At 35.2% G+C, this 15,781-nt stretch overlaps 1 protein-coding gene across 3 annotated transcripts in view; it reads right to left on the bottom strand.

Moving 5' to 3' along the window:
- Nucleotides 1-15,781, bottom strand: part of LRP1B (LDL receptor related protein 1B) — a 1,910,203-nt gene that overhangs the window by 286,565 nt on the left and 1,607,857 nt on the right. For all 3 annotated transcript variants that reach the window (XM_034954060.3, XM_034954061.3, XM_003822825.6), the window contains exons 48-49: nt 8,960-9,073; nt 8,567-8,716 (exon numbers count right to left, since the gene is read on the bottom strand). In XM_034954060.3, the coding sequence (XP_034809951.2) occupies nt 8,567-8,716; nt 8,960-9,073 (264 nt within the window). The remainder of the gene's footprint in view (nt 1-8,566; nt 8,717-8,959; nt 9,074-15,781) is intronic.

Below are 15,781 nucleotides of genomic sequence, written 5' to 3'. Positions count from 1 at the left end.
GCACTTAGTTGATAAACATAAAATAAAGTTAAAAAATAGATATGGCTCTAAATTGAGTGAGCCTAAGGCCAAAGAATAATATTTGGGTGGAAAATACTCTTAATTCCATATTCATAGCACAGAATAATAAAATTAATACATTGGTGTATCTTTGCTGGAAAAGTGTGAATCTAGTGTTTCTGTGGCCCTCTATTTGGAGTATTCCTTAACAGGATTTAAACAATTATTCTGTATTTTAAGGAAGAATAAACGAGTTACACTGGCAAATCTAAAATTATTATGCCTTTCAGAATTATCATAAGAAAGTACCTGTATGTAAAATTATTTTGTAAATTATATATATTTTTTAAATTATGGAGTATTATCATTATTTTAACCTTCAAGAGTACATATAGAATACTATATTTATCTTTCTTTTTTTGTTGTTGTTGAGATGGAGTTTCACTCTGTCACCCAGGCTGGAGTGCAGTGGCACAATCTTGGCTCACTACAAACTCCGCCTCCCGGGTTCAAGTGATTCTCCTGCCTCAGACTCCTGAATAGCTAGGACTACAGGCTTATGCCACCATGCCCGGCTAATTTTTGTATTTTTAATAGAGATTAGGTTTTACCATACTGGTCAGGCTGGTCTTGAACTTCTGACGTCATGATCCTCCCGCCTTGGCCTCCCAAAGTGCTGGGATTACAGGTGTGAGCCACTGTGCCCAGCCTAAATTTATCTTTTAACTGGGTGTCATCTGTTCCATTGCTCCTTCAGGTTTACATGATTTTACATGTTTGACCTATAGCCAAGCAGGAAGTAAACCCTAGTGTATATATCCCAATCACCCTATAATGGTCTATTATGACTATTTTAAGATAACAAAAATTGTAGGCATTTTATTTTTTATATGTTGACTTTGTAGATGTAATTAAAGATGAAAATATATTTTTTGAGTGAATTCAGCATTAAACCAAAACATTTTAGGATGCTTAGGATGTTTCCTGGATCTAATCTAAAGTATTTAGGCTGACCCATTGCTGGCTTCCTGTCTGTCTGTCCACCTGCCTCATAAGCCTGCATGCATGTCCCTTTCTTTCTTACCAAATATAAAAGTTGTGGTTCTCTATTAGTGTTGAAAGTTAATTTTAAGATAACTTATTAATACTAGAAAGAGATGGAGATCACAAAAAAGAAAAATAAAATTTTAGTTTAATTAATATCTATCATATGCTGACCTCAAGATAATTTCAAAATTAACTACAGTCATACTGAGGTAAAGAATGTGTTGTTGTAAACAGAAAATTAAGAATCTTGGCATCAGTTTCGTAGAGCAGTGGTTTGTAGTTCTCCTTGAAGAGGTCCTTCACATCCCTTGTAAGTTGGATTCCTAGGTATTTTATTCTCTTTGTAACAACTGTGAATGGGAGTTCACTCATGATTTGGCTCTCTGTCTGTTATTGGTGTATAAGAATGCTTGTGATTTTTGCACATTGATTTTGTATCCTGAGACTTTGCTTGAAGTTGCTTATCAGCTTAAGGAGATTTTGGGCTGAGACAATGGGGTTTTCTAAATATACAATCACGTCATCTGCAAACACGGACAATTTGACTTCCTCTTTTCCTAATTGAATACCCTTTATTTCTTTCTCTTGCCTGATTGCCCTGGCCAGAAATAAAAGAGGACACAAATAAATAGAAGAACAGTCCATGCTTATGCATAGGAAGAATCAATATCATAAAACTGGCCATACTGCCCAAGGTAATTTATAGATGCAATGCCATCCCCATCAAGCTACCAATGACTTTCTTCACAGAATTGGAAAAAACTACTTTAAAGTCCATATGGAACCAAAATAGAGCCCACATTGCCAAGACAATCCTAAGCAAAAAGAACAAAGCTGGAAGCATCACACTACCTGACTTCAAACTATACTACAAGGCCACAGTAACCAAAACAGCATGATACTGGTAACAAAACAGAGATATAGACCAATGGAACAGAACAGAGGCCTCAGAAATAACACTACACATCTACAACCATCTGATCTTTAACAAACCTAACAAAAACAAGAAATGGGGAAAGGATTCTCTATTTAATAAATGGTGCTGGGAAAATTGGCTAGCCATATGTGGAAAGCTGAAACTGGATCCCTTCCTTACACCTAATACAAAAATTAATTCAAGATGGATTAAAGACTTAAATGTTAGACCTAAAACCATAAAAACCCTAGAAGAAAACCTCGGCAATACCATTCAGGACATAGGCATGGGCAAGGACTTCATGACTAAAACACCAAAAGCAATGGCAACAAAAGCCAAAATAGACAAATGGGATCTAATAAAACTAAAGAGATTCTGCACAGCAGAAGAAACCACCATCAGAGTGAACAGGCAACCTACAGAATGGGAGAAAATGTTTGCAATCTACCCATCTGACAAAGGGCTAATATCCAAAATCTACAAAGAACTCAAACAAATTTACAAGAAAAAATCAAACAACCCCATCAAAAAGTGGACAAAGGATATAAACAGACACCTCTCAAAAGAAGACATTTATGCAGCCAACAGACACATGAAAAAAATGCTCATCATCCACTGGTCATCAGAGAAATGCAAATCAAAACCACAATGAGATACCATCTCACACCAGTTAGAATGGCGATCATTAAAAAGTCAGGAAACAACAGGTGCTGGAGAGGATGTGGAGAAATAGGAATGCTTTTACACTGTTGTTGGGAGTGTTCAACCCATTGTGGAAGACAGTGTGACGATTCCTCAAGGATCTAGAACTAGAAATACCATTGGGCCTAGTGATCCTATTACTGGGTATATACCCAAAGGATTATAAATCATGCTACTATAAAGACACATGCACATGTATGTTTATTGCGGCACTATTCACAATAGCAAAGACTTGTAACCAACCGAAATGCCCATCAATGATAGACTGGATTAAGAAAATGTGGCACATATACACCATGGAATACTATGCAACCATAGAAAAGGATGAGTTCATGTCCTTTGTAAGGACATGGATGAAGCTGGAAACCATCATTCTGAGCAAACTATCGCAAGGACAGAAAACCAAACACCACATGTTCTCACTCATAGGTGGAAATTGAACAATGAGAACACTTGGACACGGGGCAGGGAACATCACACACTGGGGTCTGTTGTGGGGTTGGGGGATGAGGGAGGAATAGCATTAGGAGAAATGCCTAATGTAAATGACGAGTTAATGTGTGCAGCAAACCAACATGGCACATGTATACATATGTAAAAAACCTGCACATTGTGCACATGTACCCTAGAACTTAAAGTATAATTTTTTTGTGCCAGTTTCATGAGTTTAAAGTAATAAGTGTCTATATTTCTTTTAAATACTTTATATAATTAATTTTTTTAAATGTGAAAGACCTGCAGTGAGCTACAGTCAAATGCTCTAGAATTTAGGACATGCATAGCAAGAATACTCAACAAAACCCAAAAGAAGTTTGAAATCTAACACTAAGAAAACAGAAAAAAAAAAAAAGAAAATTCAGAATTTGAAAGACAACATAGCAGGATTAAGAAAGAACTAAACAGAACTTTTGGAATTAAAAAAAATCACTGTGGAATTTCAAAATACAATTGAAAGCCTTAACAATAGATTAGACCAAGCAGAAGAAAGAATTCCAAAACTTTAAGACTGGTCCTTCATATTAATTTTTTTTTCAAAAATAAAGAAAAAAGAGTTTTAGAAAATGAACAAAGCTTTTGAGAAATATAGGATCAAGAAAAGTGATAAAATCTATGACTTATTGAGATTCATGAGAGAGAAGAGAAAGTATGCAACTTAGAAAACATATCTGATGGTATAATTCATGAAAATATCCCCAATCTTGCTAGAGAAATCAACAGACAGATTCAAGATAGCCAGAGATCTCCTGCAAGATACTGAACAAGACAATCATCCCCAAGGCACAGCACACGGTCATTGGGCTATCCAACATCAACACAAAAGAAGTTTGAAAGCAGCTACAAAAATGGGCCACATCACCTGTAAAGTGAAACCTAGCTGACTAACAACAGACTTCTCAGCAGAAACCTTAAAATCTAGAAGAGATTGGGGACCTATTTTTAGCATTCTCAAGGAAAATAAATGCCAGTTAAGAATTTTATATTCCACCACACTAACCTCCATAGATAAAGGAGAAATAAAGTCTTTCCCAGACAAGCAATTGTTAAAGGACTAGATCACCACCAGATCAGTACTAGAAGAGAGCCTAAGGGGGTTCCTTGAATGGAAATGAAAGAATGATACTACCACAAAAGAACACATAAGCACACAGCCCATGAACCCTATAAAGCAACTACACAAATGACACTAAAAATCACCTAGCCAACAACACTACAACAAGAACAAAATCTCACATATCAATATTAACCTTGAATGTAAATGGCCTTAAAAGACATAGAGTTGTAAACTGGATAAAAAAGCAAAACCTATCCTTCTGCCATCTTCAAGAGACCTATCTGACGTAATGACACCCATAGCCTCAAAGAAAAGGATGGAGAAAGATCTATCATGCAAATGGAAAACAAAAAAAGAGCAGTATTTGCTATTCGTATATCAGACAAAATAGACTTTAAAACAACAACAGTAGAAAAAAATAAAGAAGAGCACCTAGATTCATAAAACTAGTACTTCTAGACCTACAAAACAACTTGATAGCCACAATAACAGTAGCAGAATTCAATACCCCAGTGACATCATTCGGTCAATGAGGCAGAAAACTAACAAGGAAATTCTGAATGTAATTCAACACTTGACCAATTGGACCTAAGAGACATCCACAAAACACTCCAGACTACCGTAGCATATACATTCTTCTCATCTGTACACAAAATATACTCTAAAGTTAACCACATGTGTGGTCATAAAACAAGTCTCAATAAATTTTTTAAAAATACCAAATTCTCAGGCCTCAGTGAAATAAAAATAGAAAAAGTAGAAATCAATAACCAGAGGAATACTCAAAACCACACAATATGGAAACTAAAAGTTGCTCCGAATGAATTTTGGGTAAACAATGAAATTAAAGCAGATAACAAATGATTATTTGAAATAAATGAAAGCAGAGACACAACATACCAAAATCTCTGAGATGTGGCAAAAACAGTATTAAAAGGAAGGTTTATAGTACTAAATGTCCACATCAAAAAGATAGAAAGAGCTCAAATAACAATCTGACTGCACCTAAACGAACCAAGGAAAGAAGAAAACTAATCCCAGAGTCAACAGAAGAAAAAAACTAAAATCAGAGCAGAAGAAAATAAAATGAGATCCCCAAAACTATACAAGGATCAATGAAATGAAATGCTGGTTCTTTTAAAGGATAGACAATGTTGATGGACCGCTTGCTAGATTAACAAAAAAAAAGAGATAAGTCTAAAACAAGCACAATCAGAAATGACAAAGGCAACATAACAACTGATCCCACAAAATATCATCAGAAACTATTGTGAACATACTCTAAAATCTAGAGAAAATGAATAAATTTCTGGAAAGGCACAATCTCCCAAAATTGAGTAAGGGAGACATTGAAAACGTGAATAGATCAATGAGTTCTAAAACTGAATCAGTAATAAAAAATATACAAATAAAAAAAGCCCTGGAACAGATATATTCACAGCCAAATTCTACCAGATGTACAAAGAAGAGCTGATACCAATGCTGCTGAAACTGTTCCAAATAATTAAGGAGGTGAGATTTCTCCCTAACTCATTCTATGAAATCAGGATCATCCTAATACCGAAATCTGACAAAGATACAACAACCACCACAGCAAAACTACAGACCAATATCCCTAATGAACATAGGAACAAAAACCTTTAACAAAATACTAGCAAACCAAATCCTGTGTCACATCAAAAATCTAATTCACAATGGGCAAGTAGGCTTTATTCCTGGGATTCCAGGTCGGTGCAACATATGCAAATCAATAAGTATGATTCACTACATAAACAGAATTAGGAAGAAAACCCATGTGATCATCTCAACAGACACAGAAAAAGCATTCAATAAAATCCAATATCGCTTCATGATAACAATCCTCGACAAACTAGTCATGGAAAGAACAATAAGAGCCATCTGTGACAAGCCCAAAGCCAACCTCAAATTGAAGGTGCAAAAGCTGGAATCATTCATTGCCCCTGAGATCTGGAACAAAACAAGGATGCTCACTCTCACCACTCCTTTTCAACATAGTATAGGAAATCTTAGCCCGAGCAATCAGGCTAGAGAAAGAAATGAAAGGCATGCAAATAGAAAAATAGGAAACCAAACTATTTCTCTTCACTGACATCATAAATGTACACCTAAAGACTCTGCAAAAAAGGCCCCTAGATCTCATAATCAAGTTTAGTGAAGATGCAAAATTAATGTATAAAAATCAGTAGCATTACTATACACAAAGTTCAAGCTGAGGGCTAAATGAAAAGCACAATCCCACTTACCATATGCAAAAGAACGAAACTGGACTCCTACCTCTTATCATATGCAAAAATTAAGTCAAAGAAGTTTGAAGACTTAAATGTATGATCTCGAACTATAAAAATACTGCAAGAAATCCTAAGAAATGCTTTTCTGGACACAGTCCTAGGAAAAGAATTTATGACTAAGTCCTCAAAAGCAATTGCAACAAAAACAGAAATTGACAAACGGGACTTCATTAAACGAAAGAGCTTCTGCACTACAACAACAAAAAAACTATCAACAGAGTAAACAGGTACCCTGGGAGAAAATATTTTCCAACTATGTATCTGGCAAAGAAAAAATATCCAGAATCTATAAGGAATTTAAATAAATCAATAAGAAATAAAAAAAACAAATAACCCCATTAAAAATGGGTCGAGTATAGAAACAGACACTTCTCAAAAGAAGACATAAAAGTGGCCAACAAACACATAAAAAAGTGCTCAATATCACTAATCATGAGAGAAATGCAAATCAAAACCACGAGGTACCATCTCATAGTAGTCAGAATGCCTTTTGTTTAAAAAGTCAAAAAGTAAGATGTTGGTGAGGTTGTCGAGAAAAAGAAACACTTATACACTGTTGATCGGAGTGTAAATTAGTTCAGCCCCTGTGAAAAGTAGTTTGGAGATTTCTCAAAAACTAAAAGTAGAACTATGATTTAAGCCAATCTCATCACATACTCAAAGGAAAATAAAGATACATGCACTCATATATGTTTATTGAAATACTACTCACAATAGCAAATATATTAAATTAATGTAGATGTCCATCAGTGGTGCACCGGATAAAGAATATATGGTACACATACACCATGGAATTCTATGCAGTCATAAAAAAAGTGAAATCATGTCCTTTGCAGTAACATGAATGCAGCTCAAGAGCATTATCCTAAGTAAATCAATGCAAGAACAGAAAACCATATATCACATGTTCCCAGTTGCAAGTGGGAGCTAAACATTGAGTACACAACGAAGTAAATATGGAACAATAGATACTGGGGACTCCAAAAGGGGAGAGGGAGGAAGGAGGCAAAGGGCTGAAAAACTATTAGGTACCATGTTCACTAAATGCGTGACAGGATCAATACAAGCCCAAACCTCAGCATCATGCAGTATACCCAAGTAATAAGCCTGCACATGTCCACTCTAAGTGTAAAATCAAAATTTAAACAATTATATACATGATAAAAGAACCATCACAAATTTAGAAATAATAAATGTGTCATCTACTAAAAAATCAGACTTTCATAGTAGATTGTGTGTGTATAAACTTTTGTGTAAAATACTTATGAATATAATTTCTTAAAATTGTTTAAAAATTATTATATATCAACTAAACATGAAAAACATGGGTGTAGCTGCAGGGTGGAGAGAGGCAAATCAATATGAGACAAAATTTAATAGTGTCCTATATAGAATCTCTACTTCCAGTTATACATAGTTCTTTTTATATATATATATTTTTTTTAATTTCATGTCCTCAAATAGAAAGAAACAGTCAAGAACTTTGCTGGAAGGCATTCTTCTAAGAATGTAGATGACAGTTTTCAGGGCTTATGTATGTAAAGATGGTTAACAGTCAGATATAAATGAACCTGTCTTAACTTGATTCAATAATGATTATAACTATTACTCAAATTACTACACCAAAGGATTTTGTAAACTGCATTAAAACATTGCTGTACAATAACACTGAGTAAGGCCAGTCGTAAGAAACATTGTTTCTCTTCTTTTATGAAGTTATTCCTAGGTATGTAATAATTCTGTTGAAGGATTATAAATTACAAACTTGAAAGACTTAATCACCAATTTTGAAAGGGTTAACAACTAAACATAAAAAATTGATCCAAGTTTAGGATGGTTTCTTGAATATCATTTTGTAACTCACTTAAAAAGATCAAGCGGTATGTTTAGAACAGGTTAATTACATTTCAGTCTGTGCCATTTAAATTTTAATGTCAATAATTGATATTAAGAATAAAATTTTAAAAATTCACTCTATACAACCAGGTAGCCTCAAAATCTCCAAGGCAAAGCCTGTGTTTTTCTAAAATCTAGTATTACCTGGGCACTTCAATTCATCTGAATAGTCTCCACAGTCATTAGACCCGTCGCATATCCAGGTTGGCAGAACACACAGTGAGGTAGAATTACATCTTATGAACCCTGTGGTTTTCACTCCAAGCTTATAGAAATGTGTGCAGTCTGTGTTATCTAGAAGAAGGTAAACAAAAAATGAAAAAGTACCTCATTTGCAAAGATTATGAGCCTTCTATGTAGGTCATAGAGATGAGAAAAGTTAACTTCATTTGAGGAAATAGATACGTAATTATCCCACACAATAGGGGTTAATTACATACCAATTTTGGACAAAGTCCAGTAAAATCTTGCACAGTGTTCAATGCAATGCCAAAAGTGCCCAAGAATAAACAGACAAAAGGTAGTGGAATATCTTACTGCAGTTCTTTTCATCTGAAGCATCTGCACAATCTATGTTCTGGTTGCATCGTGCTGATCTTGGAATACAAGTCCCATCTGCACAGCGGAACTCAACCGTGGCACAGGTTGAAACTAGAAAAACAGGTACATAAACAAATGCAAAGATGGGACAGAATGACTCCTTGCTTTTACATTTTGAATATTTCAATTATTTTATATAATTTTGTTTGGTTTTGCTTTCATAACTCTGGGAAGCCACACTTGACCCCTGAACCCCACCTTCAAGCGTGGGTTAGATGCCTCTTATATGTCTTCCCCTATCACACAATTCTTCTCTCTGTTGTGGTATTTAGCATATTGCATTGCAGCTGCCTGTTTAAGTACCTGAAGTCTCACTAACTAAATGTAAGCTCCATGAGAGCAGGGACCACGCTGTGTTCATATCATATTGCTGTGGTAATATCACCCTAGCAATGAGCCAAAAAAAAAAAAGAATGTTGCTGGAAATTCTCTCTCTTTCCACCTTCAACATTCCAAGGTTATGACAGTAGGCAAGTGCCTGATTAAATGCCTACTGGGAAATCCCAACCTGGTTGCCAAGAAGTGAAGCATTTCCTGCTATAATAGAGAGAGACAGAGATAGAAACAGAAACGAAGAGATGGGCAGGGGGGAACCACTGAACACTGGCTTTGTTTCTCAGAGGGAACAGCTTACCACTACTAGAAAGTCATCTATGCTATCTCATACTCTGTTACACGGCCATATCATCATTAATATTTAATATAAGAAATAGGATGCCTCATGCCAAGGAACATATACATGTGTCATTCCTTATTATTGTTATTATAAAAGTCATCCAATTCTCTGCTCTACTTAAATGAAAATTAGATTCAATATGCTATTGTCATTATATACATTTTGTATAAAGCATCTTATTTTTAACCATATGTTCCTTTCTAAGTTGCTTACCCATTCATAATCATATAATGGTTTCCAGTAAAATGCTGTGAATGGGTACATGACATGCTATGTATGTTAAATTAGCTTAGGTGATATTTCTATTCCAAATTCAAATTTCTACAAGTTGATTACATTAAAGGACAACCAGAAGGGCCCTTTGATTATGCCACTTTTACTAGTGTTGATATTTTAAAGAGCCTATTTAATTATAAATAGAAATTATATCAATCACAAATGGTTAAAATGCTATTTTAAAATATGCAGATTTTACAAAAGGGTGTGTATGTCATTTGTATTTCATAATGTACGCTTCTTATTATATTGAATTGTATCTCAAAATTGCATACTTATCTGTTTAAATGATGATTAGAATAAATGTTTTATTTACAATTTGCAATTATAATTGCTTCACTTTTTTATTAAAAATGATATCACAACATGTGAAACAGATAATGCTATTGTAAGTAGAGATAAATACATTGTTCCAAAACAGAAAAAAGTTTTTTTCTTTTATGTCTATAAGAGCAAAACCTCTTTTATATTCATTTGTGTTACATTTCATATTCTATTTTTTCAATAGAAATAGTAAATGCAATATATAACATAAATATAATCATGTCAATCATTTACCTTTTGTTTTTGGCTTCACCGTCTACTAGTAGTTTCTTACTAACTTTATTCCAAAAGATTGCTTATAATCTCTTTTTAGAAGACAAATTGCATTTCTCTGTTTAATAACATTTTAGGCAGTTATGATATTCCTAAGTAAGCCTATAATGGTTCATCTCATAATGCACTTGAGTTTCTGTCTGCTTGAAGTTAGAGTTTAGGATGCCAGGAAGATACTAATAGGGACACTTGCAACTCGTTTCACCATCACTATCTGCCTCCAATCTCCCATAGAGAATCCTCTGTCTGAGTGAGAAGTAGTGGCAGAGACAATGAGGAGGCAAATGTAGGGAATGGCATTTCAGACAGTCAAGAAAACTGGAAGTTCAGCGATTTCACGTAATAGCGTTTTAAAAACCAGTACTGGTAGTTCTGAGGTAACAGAGAAAGTAAAGGATAACTTGAGAGAAGAGTGGAAGGACATGTGGGACAAATGGAACACAGTCTTAGATTGAGTTCTGGAAACAAGAAAGAAATAGAGGACCTTGAACTACATGAAAATAAATTTTAACTTTGAAGTTCAGAAGAGTGGTTAGAAAGTAGTAATTAAAAAAACTGTATTAATAAGCATAAGGAAATAGATAAAGGAAGAAGTTCGCAGGATAGAACAAAGAGTAGAAGATTTGCAGGATGTATTTATTTTTTTTTCCTATTTTCCAAAATAACAATAGGGCTAATGAATCTTTGGGAGGGGGACAAGGATGGGCTATCAGAGTGTGTAAGAGGTGCAAGTAGGAACAGATTGTCCCTTTGTACCTGATCCTGCCTCCACATATTGCATTATTTGGTGTGGGGTTTGAGAACCACCAGAGAGTTAGACAGGGTGATGAAAGTTGTTGCAGAGTTTTGTAAGCAATAGGAGCAAGATGACTGTGGGGATTAATATTGCCTTCATTAACAGGCAAGGAAGGAGAATCCTGTGAGGAAAAAAAAAATCTACAGAAATAGTAGGAACTTCATTAAATAAGTAAACACATCTCTTGCCAAAACCTCTTTCTCTCTGTTGCTTCAACTATATTTCTTCTTCACTTCGTTTTGGTCAGTTAAGTATTGAAATTTGTTTCATCCATACGGTGATTTTTGAGGAAGAAAGATACTGAAATCTCTAATTTGTCAAGTGAATATGAAAGTTTTCTGACAATATTTCTTCGGACTAAGAGTCCTGATAAAGAGAGAAAATAAAATAATATGGTCCGAATAAAGATAAGCCAAGGGAGAGATACTACACTTTTCCCTCCAGGTAGTCCGAAAGAAAAAGTAAGCTTATGAAACATGAGTGAAAACACCCTACAGCCACAGCAGGAATAGCAATGAGGCACTACAAAGGAAGAAGATCTGTCAGGGATTGTGGATCAAAAGTAGCAGCAAGAGAGAAAGTAAAACCACTGTCTCTAATATACTTTAATTTTACTATTTCTTCCACTTTCTTTTTAGCATGTCAGCTAAAATATTTAATGAGATTTGAAAGACTTAAAAATCAATGGCCTTTCTATAGTTCTTAGGATGTTTCTTATAAATAACCTAAGTCAATTCTCTCTTCCAACATCCCTTACCCAACTTGTAGCAAAGGGAAGCTGAAAAGGTGGGGGGAAAAGCATTAAGTTTGCTCTCATATCTCCTTTTCATTTACTTTCAAACAACATCTTTTATTTAATTATTTAATTCACCCCTTAGGTTCTAAGGGTGCACAAATCTAGAAGGAATGCCGATTTCTTCTCCAGCTATGTTTATCCTTTTCCTTTAGCTTGTTGTTTATGGAATCTTTCAAAGGTTTGCTATGAACTTAGGAAAAAACAAATGCCAGTTTCCTCTCCTTTAGGGAGCATCAGAACTGCTAGTTCCCAGTCTACCTAAAAGTACTTCCGTAGCCCAAGGAATTTCATGTACTTCCCAAAGGGAGCAGTTTGTACTCATCTCAGCAGGGAAGGAAGCATACCATGCACTCTCCCCGAATATATTCACTCGACCTGCCATGCAACCAGAAGAGGAGTACAAAATGACGAACTTATGAACAATGCCTCATCTCCCCACCTCCAGATGGCCTGAAGTCTAAAGCTCTCCAATCATGAAAGGGCCTCTATAAAGGGGCAGTAAATTTAAAAAAAGGATGAAGATTTGGCATGTTTCTTTTCCCCAAAAAGAGAAGAAACCAAAAGCAATTCATTGCAACACCCTTTCTACTCTGTAAACAGACTCTCTACTCTTGTGAAATTTAAAAAACAGTAATAATTACTACTGACATCTAAATTCAGCAAAGTATAATAGTACTTTAGATAATTTACAGATGGCTCCACCATAGCCTCTTACTACAGTCTATCAAAATCTCCCTGTATATACTGACTTCCAATTGTATCACTTTATCTTTTATATTTTATTTTGATTAAGAAGTGATAGGTGATTTGTGTGTCTGCATATATGTACAAAAAAGCACAGCATCTCTACATTGCACTGACAATAGAAAGAGAGAAGGGGTAACTGGAAGAAAGGGCTTGGAAAGAGACCTCTTTTCCATTCTCCCTGAGCCATTATCTATGCCTTTTCCTTTATCATCTTTTTGTACTATAAGGGAGATATTTGGTGGAAACACATTTGCATAATATAAGTCTTTATCAGACAGCCCGGCTTATGGGTTATGGACCCAGGGAAGTCTTCCTTCTATATCTTGAAAGGTACTCTACAAGGACACTATGTTAATAAACTTAAAATGAGAGAAAAATCAAAACTAAAAGATTCAAGAAAGAGCAATCTTTCATCCAAATAGCTACCCATTTGTTTATCCTAAAGGAGCTGGTCCATTGAATTAAATTCACTAATTTCTATTAAGTAATAAAGTATATGCTTGTGTTTCCATGAGAAATTTTAGTTTCAAATGTCCTGCATTCAGTGTGACCAGCTTTAAGGCATAAGTTTTGCTTGTTTATTTTTAGGATATCCAACTGTTATAATTTTACCATAAAAGAAAGGTTAAGGGAGAAGCTTCATTCGCAAAGGCACTGTTCCGCACCCAAGAGTATGACTGGGATAGTTATAACACAGAAATCAAGAGTTTCGACTAAAAAAGAGGAAATATCTATTTGAGTTATTTTATTGTTATTCAGCAGCTGGTATTGATATCATTAGGCAGAATAAAATCTATTTATATTTTAGAAGACTTACTGCTTCAACCAGCCACATAAGAATTTAATAAACACCTACCATACATGAGGTATTATATTTCATAAACCCAAACACACTAATTCATTTACCACTTTGGAAAATATACTTTCATTTCTGGAGAAAACCCATAGTAACATATCATCTTCCCATAGTTTCTTTTGATGAATCTTGCCTTAAAATCTATTTTCTGTATTTATTGCTCAGTTCCTGCACATTCTTTCTTGATAGCTTTACCTTTAACCTGGATTAATGCCTATATTATATTTTCCTCTCCTGCTTACAAATAATTGACAGAACCTATCTATTTCTAGGTCTTCTCATTTCTTTTCCTCCTTTCTTCCAAATGCTAATTTATTTCTCTCTGCTTACTTCCAGTGTCTGACTATATTTTACTTTTTTAAATCTTTTGTGGGTACTAGGTAACTTAATTGGCAAATGTAATTAGCTCTTCCTAAACTACAGTGTCAACCTTAGATGATAATCTATGCAAGTGTTTCCCCAAAGTCACACTGTCTAAGATGGCAGAGTAACTTCCCAACATTCCATACAGCTATGAAATAATTTGCACACATTCTGCCCTCTTCCTCAATTCTGCATAGTCCTCTCATCACAACTGTACTTCATACCTTTCCTTTACATCAATCTTTTCTAAAAACTGTTTACATTCACTGTCTTTACTCCCTTACCACCCATTTTCTGTCTTCAACCAATGTGCTCTTGCTTTCCTCTACTGTTCCACTGAACTGACACACATGAATGTCATCAAGCGAGTATCTACTATTGGCCAAATATGACGGATACCTCCAGTTCATGCCTGCCCACTTACCCTTTCTGTAGCACTTGAAAATGCTGAATGATCCTCCTTTCTTGAGAAAATAATTTATTAAGCATATCCTTCTATTAGTCCTGCAGGCTTCTTCACCTTTTCATATATAATTTGTTATTTAAATAAGTAATTTTGATGCACTCTACTCATGCAATCATTACTCCACACTTCCTCTTTTTCTCCTTAATGAGCCCCAAATCAATACTTCTGATCAACATCTATTACCTGAGGTCCAAATCTCTACCTATCTACATGCCTGTGAAACAGCTTCATTTAGGTTTCCTCAAGTGCTCCAATCTCAAAATGCAAACTATCCTTATTGTCTTATCCCCATTCCCACACAAACAAATCTTATTATTATAGGTTTTGTTAACACAATCCTATTCTTTTCGTTCCTTTTTGAAATGTAAATTTGATTATATTTGGCCTGCTTTAAACTTTTAGTGACTTTCTAGTGACTACAAGAAAAAGTTTGAGTTACTTCACATGGCACAAAATGCACCTTCATGCCCTGGCTCCTTCCCATACCTTCTCTGTTTTTTGTTTGTTTGTTTGTTTTGGTTTTTTTGGGGAGTGGGGGGTATGGAGTCTCACTCTATCACCAAGCTGGAGTGCAGTGATGTGATCTCAGCTCACTGCAACCTTCACCTCTCGGGTTCAAGCGATTCTCCTGCCTCAGCATCCCGAGTAGCTGGGACTACAGGCGAGTGCAACCACGCCTGGCTAATTTTTGTATTTTTAGTCGAGATGGGGTTTCACCATGTTGACCAGGATGGTCTCAATCTCTTGACCTTGTGATATGCCCACCTCAGCCTCCCAAAGTTCTGGGATTACAGGCATGAGCCACCGCGCCTGGCCCTTCTGTTTTTACCACTCTCTTATATGTAATCTGTCTGCGACTATATCAAATTACTTTCAGTTTCAATGGTAGTCCCTCTACTTGGAATTCTCTTTTGTTTCATTCATTCTACCTTATTTTTAGTTTAAGACTCAGTTTAAATTCAGTATAGCCTATGAAACCTTTGAGGATACTTGCAAGCCAAAAAACAAAAAAGACATATGGGTGTTCTTACGTGTGCAATCACAGCACAAGATATATATATATATATATATATATGCACACATATATGTCTCGATCTGTTTACATGGCTGTCTTAGAGTTAGAATTTGATATTCTTGAGTACAGGCACGTGTCTCATGAATTTTGCGTCTCGAACCTTAATGCATT

The sequence above is a fragment of the Pan paniscus genome, chromosome 13 (assembly GCF_029289425.2).
Source record: "Pan paniscus chromosome 13, NHGRI_mPanPan1-v2.0_pri, whole genome shotgun sequence".
NCBI classification, from domain to species: Eukaryota; Metazoa; Chordata; class Mammalia; order Primates; family Hominidae; genus Pan; species Pan paniscus.
This window is presented reverse-complemented; position numbering and strand designations above follow the sequence as displayed.